The sequence below is a fragment of the Festucalex cinctus genome, chromosome 21 (genome assembly GCF_051991245.1).
Source record: "Festucalex cinctus isolate MCC-2025b chromosome 21, RoL_Fcin_1.0, whole genome shotgun sequence".
In the NCBI taxonomy this organism is placed as follows: Eukaryota; Metazoa; Chordata; class Actinopteri; order Syngnathiformes; family Syngnathidae; genus Festucalex; species Festucalex cinctus.
The window spans coordinates 5,096,295-5,107,604 of NC_135431.1; the positions used below are offsets into that span (position 1 = coordinate 5,096,295).

Sequence of the window (11,310 nt, forward strand, 5' to 3'; positions counted from 1 at the left end):
CAGGTGCCTCTTTTTTTTCCCTTTTTTTTTTTTTAACAGCATTTCCTCAAACAATGTAGTTGTAATATCACCCGATATATGAGCCACTTTAAGAAATAAACACAACTCCCCATTTTTATTATTTTTATTTTTTTTTTAACCCAATTTCCTCAAATAGTAGCCGCCAACCAATAGACACCTTAGTCACTGGGCTTGCCGGCCTATTGAAAAAAAATGAATGTGTCTCCCTAAATAGATGACAGAGTGGATAGACGCGCACGAATCTACTAGTTGTCTTTTCGAAGCCGGAAGTCTCGACTATCAGCTGTCTATAGGGCGCCGCGCAGTGATACGAACGAACAGAAAAATAGTCCCTAGCGGTAATGGAGTCTGACTTTTTTTCAGGAAGGGGTTTTGTGATGCAAATGTATCACAATTTTGAACACAAATTGTTTTCAGAAGAAAAACGCTTTTTTTAACTTGACTCCAGCCAGCTTGCCGGACTATTTTCCTCTCGAGCAAAACCGGACCAGAACTCGTGTCACATTCACAGAACGCTGTCAGGGGTAAGTCGGTGTTGATCGCACACACTGGTGGTGAGGAAATAGAGATTCATGTAAAAAATAAATAAAAATCCGAACTTATCCATTTAAGCATAGCTGCCTCTGCTAGCATAGATTAGCATTAGCTTCTGATAACCGACACATTCTTAATGTTTGGCAAAGTTGTTGCTGTTTTGTGTTTAGTCGTATAGAATTGCTACATCCCGCAACAAATATTTTTAAAAGTATTTGTTGTTGAGAATAAAATTAAGTTCATTCTACACTTCTCATATCTTGGTGTGCTCTTGAGGGATGTCACACGTAAAGGAAACAATATTTGTGGCCATCCTTTGACAAGAAAGCAAATGAGAACCCCTTTCAAGAATTTGGGGGACTTCACAAGTGGACTGAGGCTGGAGTCTGTATCAAGAGTCGATTTTATATTTTATTGCAACGCATTTGCATTATATGCACATTATCGAATGAAAATCCAGCTGATAAGACGCCGACAATGCTCTGATGTCATCCTTGCTCTTCTGCTAGTTTAGTATTTGCATCATATTTGGACATTACTATGATCCAGTGATGTATTAACTTTCTTTGTAACAATTTGTGTCTCTGTCTGTCTGTTGCCTGACTTCCTCATGATTCTCAACAGGAGACATAATGTTGTCTTGACAAAAATGGCCACAATTGTTCAGCATGAAGTTAGTTTTTTTTTTTTTTTTTCAAAATCTTCAGAGTTCTTTGAGAGCTGTAAGACCAAATTTTATACACCTGTTCACACCTGACACCTTGTAACACTAACGAGTCACATGACACTGGAGACTGAAAATGACTAACAGTGCTCAATTTGGACATTTTCACTTTGGAGTGTAATCACTTTTGTTGCCAGGGGTTTAGCTATTAATGGCCGTATTTTGAGGTAACAATAAATTTACACTGCTATATAAGCTGTATTTTTTATTGTGTCAAAGTGCAATTTTTTTTTTCAGTGTTGTGCCATGAACAGATAGAATTGTTTCACAGTGCAAATGGGAAATGACCCCACACGTAAAGCAAGTGACGACTTTTTGAAGGAAAACAAATGAATATTTCATTCTATTCCAAATCTAACGTCCAACTCTGTGAACTTATAGAACATGCTTTTAACATATTCTTTTATTGAATGCTTGAAGTAATGTTTGTTTAAAGCGTGAGTCCCATCATCTGCCAGGTGGGCTGACGACCTTATCACCCCTCCCAAAAGCTTTTACTGCAGTCACGCCCATTCCTTCCACATTTTCAGCCACATACACGCGTAATAGTGGAGCCATAAACAGATGGATTGTACCTTGAGACAGCTAGGAGAGACCGACATGAGATAATTGGAAGCACCAGGTATGTGCAATGTAATTTTTTTTTTTTTTTTTTTTTTTTATTTCACATGGATCAGGATATTCCTTATCTACTTGTTATATTGATAACAAAGGATTGCATGAACATTGCTTTGTTTTTGTTCTTAACCCCCCTAACCTCATAAGATATAGTTCCTGGGAAATATTCCCATTGGGAAATAAAAAAAAAAAAAAAAAAAAAAAGTAATTTCTGTAAATTTTTGATATAGAAATGAATGAGATCAAACACTAGGCCCCATTTCATTTTTTTTTTTTTTTTGTACGAGTAACTACAATTACATTTAATGAAGTTGTGTCAAGTTGCATACACCCTACTTATTAAGTAATGCAATTTAATGTTAACCACATTATGTGTGACAGCTTCATTGCAGAGATGAGATGAGCATGTAAGCTCTTGCCTGGTAGGGAATTCATCATGGAGGGATTTGGCGTCACCATCTTTGTCACCGTTCAGAAGATCTACTACCCATTGCTTTGCATCTTGGGTATTCCAGGTACCTGATGTCATTTTGTTTATTGAGTTGCCACATGCCAATTCTAAGCGTGTTTCGAAATTAACTCATTTGCTCCCAAAGACGTATTTATACGTTTTTTTTGTTTTTTGTTTTGTTTTTTTTATGCTAGAGCATACAGAAGGCTTTGATGCAGCCTCTCAACTGCAAAGAACGGTTGCAGAGATGGTAGTTATTACTCAAACGGCCAGCAGGTGGCAGCAGAGCAAAGGAGATCAACCATGGCCATCTCGAGAAAAAAAGCTAAATTACTTACAATTTTAAATAGATTTGGGAAAACTGATGAAACGTAGCTCTCGTCTAATGCTAATTGCTGCAAAATGGAAACATATAGAAACATACTTTTTTTCTTGAGAAGAAGAGACTTTAATCCTTCTTTTGATAGGTTCCATGCTTTTATAGCAATAGAACACAATATTCTGTGGGCCTTACAAAATCAGTCAAAATCCAGTAAAACAGCCGGGAGAGAAAGGGATTGTTTATGTGAAAATGGCTGGGAGAGAATGAGTTAATTATTATTTTATAGTTATTGTGTAGACACTAGCTTCTCTTACAAATAAAAAAAAAAAAGAATACTACAGATTTATGTATTTATTTATTTCACATTGAGGTTAATAACAATAAATAAACCGATGTTTAGAAACATAAACTGAAAAAAATTGAAAATTATACTTTCAAAATTGTTTTTGCAGCAACCTGATTTGTATTTACATATACATGTAAACAATTATCTGATTTTCACAAGCGACAAGTCGGTCAAGTAGTTAGCATGTCAAACAGGACATCAGGACTGTATGAAACATACAATTGACTGTAAAACTCTCGCATCACATCATACGACATACTCTGATACATAATAACATGCTGTTTATTTAGTTGAAGGCTCTCATAGCTTTGACAGTCAGTTGCTGCCCTCTTGCGGTGGAAATACTCTCTACAGTTTGACTAACAAGGTTACCACGGGTGTCAATACGTCCTAATAACTCTTAATACCAAAAGTAACAATAATTTAATACACAACTAGAAAGAATAACACTGTAAATGTATTACATACTGTATGTACGAAAAACCACAATAAATAGGCGTAACACTTTCATAATGTTTGCGTCAGTCAGATAAGTGAAAGGTGTGGCTCACATTATTCTAAAGACAATATAAATATTGCAGACTAAATATAAATTATTACAATGAAGACTCACTATGAATGTCATGAAAAGTAAAACGTTCGTCTTTAAAACCTGTAGAAGTAAATTAGTTTCTACGAAATTTTACAATGTATCATGTTTTAAATGAACGCGCACTATCGCGAAGGCATAAAAAGGTATTTTGTTCTACTGTAGTTGCTGTAGTTAGCGATCCAAGATGGCTGATATTTTGCGCATGCGCGTCAACGATCGTGCAGGGTCACCGATAGCGTCAGCAACAGACATGTAAATCAAACTGAGCACACGCATAACATAACCGTGCTGCCGAGCCAGACAATAACAAAAAAGAAAGAGAAGAACAAGGAAAAAAACTCAAAAAGGTCTAATTAGACAATAATTATCTTCAAGTTATTAAATACCAGCAAGGCTTGCTTCGTCTTAACCCTTCCTAATGTCCTTAAAGTATTAAGCATCATTTCCTTTTTTTTTTCTGTCCTATATTACTATCCCAAACTTAAAATTCTTGAAATTCAGTGTGAGTGAATCAATGTCGACAGTGCTTCTTAGATATGATTTAAACGATTGAGCTGCCAGTTCACAATATGCAAAATGGCGCCGGCTAGTGGTGACAATTGATCACTCTGATAGGCGAGTTTGCTTTATGTGCGGATTTTATTTGAAGAAATAGTGTTATGTGTATGTTTTTTGTTTAATCTCTGACCCATGGTTACTTGTAAATGAATATTCTCCTGCATTCATTTGCTTGTCTTGTTTTCCAGCAAACCTCTTCACCTTCTACATGATCTGTTTCCGTAAATGCGGAATGTCTGACACAGCCGTGGTATATCTCAGCTGCCTGGCTATCGTGGACACCTTCTACCTGGTGTGGGTGATCCTCATCGACCTGACCCTCACCTTCTGGCTGCTGCAGCCCTTCTGGCACTCGCAGCCGTGGTGTGGCATCCTGGGCTTCCTGCAGTACGGCTCCCTCTACAGTTCGTCGTGGATCGTGGTGGTGTTCACCATCGAGCGCTACCTGGTCCTTCGGCACACGACGCCCAAGCAGCAGTTCTCGCAGACGAGGGCCGCCAAGCTGACGTGCGCGGCCATCGTGGTGGCGTCGCACGTGGTTTCGGTGCCGCTCGGCTGGATCAACGTCGTCGTTTCTGTCGACGTTGCGGTGGATGGAGAGAATGTGACTCTGCCTCGATGTCAGTACCGGGATGAGATCTACTCCACTGCCATTGTGTGGGTGACCACCTTTCTCTCGGGAGGTATCCCCATTGTGCTGGTTATCATCTTTAATTACCTGATCGGGGATCACCTGTGCCGTGCCAGTAATCTGTTCACGAAGGAGGAACGTCGCGTCATGCGCGGGCGCAGCACGAGGGGCATGTTAAGAAGGACCCTCCTCCTGCTGGGGACCGTCTCCGTGGCCTTTGTGGTGCTCAGCCTGCCGCGCTTCGTCACATACTGCATCCTGAGAACCGAGTACAACACCAAACACTTTGACAGGAACGACTACAGCATCCCCCTCAATGTCGCCGGTGACCTTGCTAACATGCTCCAGAATCTGAACTCCACCACTAACTTCTTGCTCTACTGCATGGTCAGCGGGCGCTTCCGACAGGAGCTGCTTCGGGTGGTGACTTGTAAAACCGTGACAGGAGAGGCTAAATCCTTCCTCATGCACACCATTCAAGTCTTTTCGGTGTCAGAACACGAGGCCACGTCAACCCATAACCGTGACGTTTACCAGTCGCAGACCAGTCAACTCAAGGAAACAGAAATGTGTACATAACCTCAACCATCAAAAATGATTGCCTACCCCCATTCCTTACCCTAACCTCAACCATAACTAGTGAGGTGCCGATACCGATACTGGTATCGGCAGAGGTGCCGATACTGCATTAAAACAGTGGTATCGGTATCGGTGACTACTCACAAGTAACATGCCGATACCATTAATTCCAACACTAATATAGAATTTTGGATGCAGGATTAAGATATCCTAGCCCTTGAATGCTCTGAACCAATGGCAGGACAGCTTTTTCATGTTGAAGAAAAAAAAGCCTTAAGTATCGGTATGGTATCGGTATCGGCCGATACTGCAAAGCTGGGCATCGGTATCGGTATCGGGGGCCAAAAAAACGGTATCGGAACAACACTAACCATAACCCAATTGACCTATCTACAAATCATATTTTCCACTATGTGACGCCATCTTGACGTTTTTTGACACCAGTCCTGTTCTGGATTATTTTTTTTTATTTTTATTTTCTGAAACAAACACCTATAGACAAAAATGTTTGTCTTTCCCAGATCTCATTTGTAGATGGTTGTAAAAAGACTAACCTTAAAAATGAAAATATGTGTCGTGTGTGTTGCTTTTAGATTCACGTTTGTATTTGAACGTTGGCTGGACATGACTTAAAAAAAAAAAAAAAAAAAGAAAAAAAAAAAAGACTCCAGTCGCAGCAGCCTTGTTCTGATTGGCCGTTCAAGCTCAGGGGCAGGCAGCAGGAATGTTTCCTGTTTGTGTCAGAACAGGTTTGTCCTGCGGTTAAGGGCGAAGCACTTCGACAGAATGTTGTGATCTTTCTAATTCATCACATCCACAATTAGCAGACTTTATCAATCTTAATAAACTTCTAATTTAGTTTGGATTTTTTTTCTTGGAAGAGCTACCTGTCAGGTGTTCCCGAGCACTGGTGTTGGTTGACCTTTGTACTGGTGAGCACATAATATTGTTACGCTTCATTCAGCCCAGACTAAAGGCACGTAAAATGTTGTCAATTTAACACCAATTGATTGTATGGACGTGACATTTATTTGACATTTCGTGACATTTTGAGTTTGGGAAGATTGGGAACACTTTCATAATGCAATGAAATCCTAAACCTAAAGAGAAAGTACAAATAGTCACTATTCTTAGTGAAAATCTGAAAATAATAAATTTCCCTTTTGATTGACACTATCAGAAAGGAATTAATGTAATGTTTTTTGTTTACCACGCGCAGTCCCTAATCGTTTACTCTGTCCATAGCTAAAAAGTAAACAAATTGGAAACAGCCTTTGTATGTATATGTGACTTTTACACTTAGAGTAAACAAAACCTACTGTTGATGATGTGTATTTCTACTCTTAATTTTTCCCCTTTGACCCTGTGCAGAGTCTACAGTTGCTTTAACATAAGCAGTCGCCAAAATGGCCACTCCGAAAAGTAAGAAACATTTTACTAAACATTCAGCATTAAGAACGCAATTGAACTCTCTTTTTTTTTGTTTTATTGCTACATCCTTAGGCCTTTGCTCTCATCGGAGCATTCCTGTCGAGGTGGACGAGAGCATGCCACCCTCCTGTCTAGACTTCGACTGGCCCCCGAATTGCCAACAGTGTAGTGGACCAGGGACCGGTAGAAGCTGGGAGCAAAATATGGAAAAGAACATCCACATCAACCGGGAGAGACTTCTTCAGCATTATTTCCAGAGTGAACTCAAAAAAACAAGTCCTCCTACCTCTGGCCAGGGCGCCTGCGTTTGGCTTCCAAGCCAACCAGAGAATCGACGTTGTGGTTTTATCCAACCTCAGAATGGGCTTGAGTGTTCATTGGGTGAGGCAGACGGTTTGGAGCCCCCTCTCCCACTTAGGTCTGATGTCAACGCCACCCGCTATATCCCAACGCACAACCCAGAAGCACATATTCGTGGCCAGTGTAAGTGTTTGGAAAGAATGGCTGGTACTCTGTATATGATTTATATTTGAAAATATCATTTTGATTTTTAGCATTGGTTTTTCTTATTAACTCATTCACTCCCAGCCATTTTCACAGAAGCAGTCCCGTTCGCTCCCGGCTGTTTTACTGGATTTTGACTGATTTTGCAAGGCCCACAGAATATTGTGTTCAATTGCTATAAAAGCATGGAACCTATCAAAAGAAAGATTAATGTCTCTTCTTTCATCAGGAAAAAAAGTATGTTTCTTTTTCCGTTTTTCAGTAATTCATCAGTTTTCACAAATTATTTAAAATTGTAAGTAATTGAGCTTTTTTTCAAGATGGCCCTGGTTGATCTCCTTTGCTCTGCTGCCACCTGCTGGCCGTTTGTGTAATAACTACTATTTCTGCAACCGTTCCTTGCAGTTGAGAGGCTGCGTCAAAGCCTTCTGTATGCTCTAGCATTTAAAAAAAAACCAAAAAAAAAACCGTGTAAATACGTCTTTGGGACACTTAGAACATTAAAAGAAAAAACGTATTTATACGTTATTGGGAGTAAATGAGTTAATTTATCACCACCCCAAACCTCAAAATAAGTGGGCTTCGCGTCGCAGTTTGTGTGTCAAAATTTACGCTAATTCAAACACACTGAATCGCATAACTCAGAAACAAATATTTTAAACCCCCCCCCCCCCCCCCCCCAAAAAAAAAAGCTGCTCTGGACTGTATGTACGTGACCTAACATGTATGTCAACTACTCGAGGAAAGTCGGCGGTCGAGGCAAGCGTAGCGCTGCGCCACATCAGCTAGCTAGCAATGAGCTTCAGCTAGCTAGCTTGTGCTGCTCAATGCTCATGCTCAACATGTTGCAAAGTCCCTCCTAAAAGTAATCATCACCTCCATCAGGCCGAGAATAAGTTGCACAGCTGACAACAGTCCTCACGACAAAGGGGTGACAGGAAAGAAGGAGAAGCCACGCTAAATGCTAAGCTAGCCTCATTAAAAATATGGAAAGCCGCTCCTCAAATTGACTAGCAAAACTGCTCCTCAAAGAAAAGGTTCTGAACCTTGCACCATAGTGATTGAGTGTCTCCTATTCTGTGTCATTGCAGGCCTCAGTCCAAAGCAGGAGGGTTATCTTCGACACTGCATGTGTCCAAACCAGAGAGCTGCTCGACCCTTTGAACAAACACGGTAGATCGTCACTCATTCCTGTCATATTTTTACTGTCAGCTCTCATTCGTGAATGATTTTCTTCTGCAGGAACCATCCAGGAAACAAAATGCAATATCACAAAGTTCCAAATGCCACTAATGCCCCTCAACCACAAGCTGGGGCAGCTCCCAGGGATGTCATGTGTGAGGTCAGTTTCGATTACCCTTTTCAAGCAGATCCGGTTACGAGGGAGACCCGAAAGACTGTCACTCTCCCCGCTGAATATCGTAAGTGACACGTAAACGTATTCATTCTGAGTCAAACACTACACAGCCTTGTAGAAGTGTGCCATTTTCTTTGTGTACTGTATTTGCAGGGAATGTTTTCATCACATATTCAGTGGATACAGCTGAGGAAATGACACCCTTCACCACATTTCTAATAAGTCAGGGCTTCAAACCAGCTGTAAGCTTCAACAGGTCTTCACAATCCTCTCTTCTCAAGTGCCATTCGCACACCTTCACCGTCAATTTATTTGTAGATTGACAGATTTGAAGATCCAACCATACGGATGGGCATCATCAGATGGATGGACAGATATTTGAATGATGTAAGTTCTCGATTTGTGCAGCAAAAAAAAAAAAAAAAAAAAAAAAAGTCGCCACAATCTGATCATGGAAACTTTACAGAAATCCGTCCTCATCATTGTGGCAATCAGCCCCAGGTACAAGGAGGACGTCGAGGGGGATGGCGATGATGAGCACGGACTACACACCAAGTACATCCACAATCAGGTGAGCTCGATCACGAGTTCGAACATATTGGTAAAATGTAGGCCAAATGCTACTGAAAACATAACATTTCTTCCCATAATTACCACGGCGTATTTTCCCATAACGCCATGGGGTAATGTGCAAGTCAGTAGCCAACCGGAATAATGACGTTTGAAAGTATGTCACACAGAAGTGACGTCATCTAGCAGCAGCCAATAGAAAAGCACCAAAAGATGACATCGCTCCCATGGTGTTTTTTTAAATATTGCGCGCAAGTAATATACATAAAAAAAAAAATTAAAAAAAAGTAATACTGAAAATCACTAAAACTAAGCATTTATTAAAGAACTCAAACTAACAGAAGCACCCTGAAAACTAATAAAAACTAACTAAAATAAAAAATTCCAAAACTATAATAACCCTACTGCCATATTACAAATAAATTGGTTTATATACTGTAGCATTTTTCTAAATATCCAAAAGCACAAATAAATTATTTGTACAATTTTTAGGACTAAACACAATTTCTCTTCATAACATTATGTGGCCCTTGTGTCCTTCTGACTTTCTGTATGTGGCCATTAAATTTGTTACAAAAGATATAGAGGGCATATACTATAATTGTCAAAATTACAATCCTCTATTTCTATCATTACAGATCCAGAATGAATTCATCCAACAAGGGTGCCTGAACTTCAGACTTATACCAGTGTTGTTTTGCAATGCAACTAAGGTGAGTAAAATATTACATTTTCCAAAATAAAATTAAAAAATAAATAAATAAAATAAAAAATAAATAAAATTTAAAAACAAAAAAGGCCCAAACTTGTCAACTCCACACTACTGTGCGGCTTTCATAATGTTTGGAAAAAGTACAACTGTATTTGAATGTGATTTCTCTACACCCTTGCGCCGTTTGTGGAACAGAAACATGTCCCCAGGTGGCTTCAGAACACGAGGATCTACAGGTGGCCCCAAGACATGCAGGACCTGCTGCTGCGCCTGCTTAGGGAGGAGCGCTACATCATCCCACAGCCGGAAGCATCCCTCACCCTCACAATTCGGCCACTCTGAAAGACATCAGTAATAACAACGTGATGAGTCGACACATGAACAGCCTACAACCGGAAAAAGTTTGTCTCCACTTACCTTGGTCTTTCTGATTATCCGGTTCTACACTTAGCATAATCTTATTCTGAGCATGAGCTTTCTGCATTGCATGAATTTAGAACAGATGAGTCAAATTAACGCATTCACTGCCAATGACAACTATAGACGTCAAAATCCAAGCAAACAGCCAGTGTTAATTTTGGTGGGGAAAGACAATTTAAAATTAAAATTTTTATTAAAAAAAATAATTTAGTTTGTTATAGTCTTCTTACTAAATTTAATTAAAGCCTTAGTCATAACTCAGTCACCTGATTGTATTTTAGTTTTAATCCAATTTTAGTCAACAAAAATAAAGAGCAATTTTAGTCGACTAAAATTGACTTTTGGAGGCCGAGACCCAGTATGTGGTCTCAGTAAGACCAAGACCGATCACCCGAACGTCAACGCCCGTGTTGTCGGGTAACAGGAATCCGTTCTACGCACGATTGTAGCACTTAGCAATGAAATTGTTATTCATAACAACAATGATTAATAACTATGAATGAAAACAATGAATAACTAAAACTAAATTCAAATTTCTTGTCAAAATTTGCACTGGCTGTTTGCTTGGATTTTTTACGTCTATAGTCGTCATTGACAGTGAATGAGTTAAAATGCAGATTTCAATGCTGTTTTGATAGAGAACAATGATTGTTTTAGGCATTTACATGCTGGTGTAAATTAATTAGTGATAAATAATGATTTTGTTCTGTTTCCATCCATACACGTTTTTTTACAAATATATTTTACATCAGTAAACTCAGATTTCTGTAGTATTAACAATTATTAGTGTGATTAATAAATAACTAGCCAGGTTAGTAACTCTTTTGCATATTTGTAAGACGCTGCACTCTTTTTTTTTTTTTATATACACATTTTTTTTTTATTACAGTACTCTGCTGTAAAAATCAACAAATAAATAGACACGATGGTAAGTTGACAA

General features: G+C 39.3%; 2 protein-coding genes across 3 annotated transcripts; both read left to right on the top strand.

Annotated features, from left to right (window-relative positions):
- The first annotated feature begins 106 nt into the window (after nt 1–106).
- Nucleotides 107–5,958, top strand: LOC144010057 (putative G-protein coupled receptor 139). Of its 2 annotated transcripts, XM_077510136.1 has the most exons (4): nt 107–545; nt 1,810–1,901; nt 2,279–2,412; nt 4,355–5,958. In XM_077510136.1, the coding sequence occupies exons 3-4, from the start codon at nt 2,334–2,336 to the stop codon at nt 5,374–5,376; spliced, it is 1,101 nt and encodes a 366-aa protein (XP_077366262.1). In that variant the 5' UTR covers nt 107–545; nt 1,810–1,901; nt 2,279–2,333; the 3' UTR covers nt 5,377–5,958. The 2 variants fall into 2 exon arrangements, with proteins under 2 accessions (XP_077366262.1, XP_077366263.1); XM_077510137.1 differs by lacking the exons at nt 107–545; nt 1,810–1,901; nt 2,279–2,412 and adding an exon at nt 3,809–3,955.
- Nucleotides 5,959–6,120: 162 nt separating this feature from the next.
- traf3ip2a (TRAF3 interacting protein 2a) lies at nt 6,121–11,310 on the top strand. The gene is made up of 10 exons (XM_077510135.1): nt 6,121–6,308; nt 6,748–6,798; nt 6,880–7,290; nt 8,403–8,484; nt 8,554–8,732; nt 8,822–8,910; nt 8,987–9,055; nt 9,135–9,239; nt 9,877–9,951; nt 10,146–11,310. The coding sequence occupies exons 2-10, from the start codon at nt 6,783–6,785 to the stop codon at nt 10,290–10,292; spliced, it is 1,173 nt and encodes a 390-aa protein (XP_077366261.1). The 5' UTR covers nt 6,121–6,308; nt 6,748–6,782; the 3' UTR covers nt 10,293–11,310.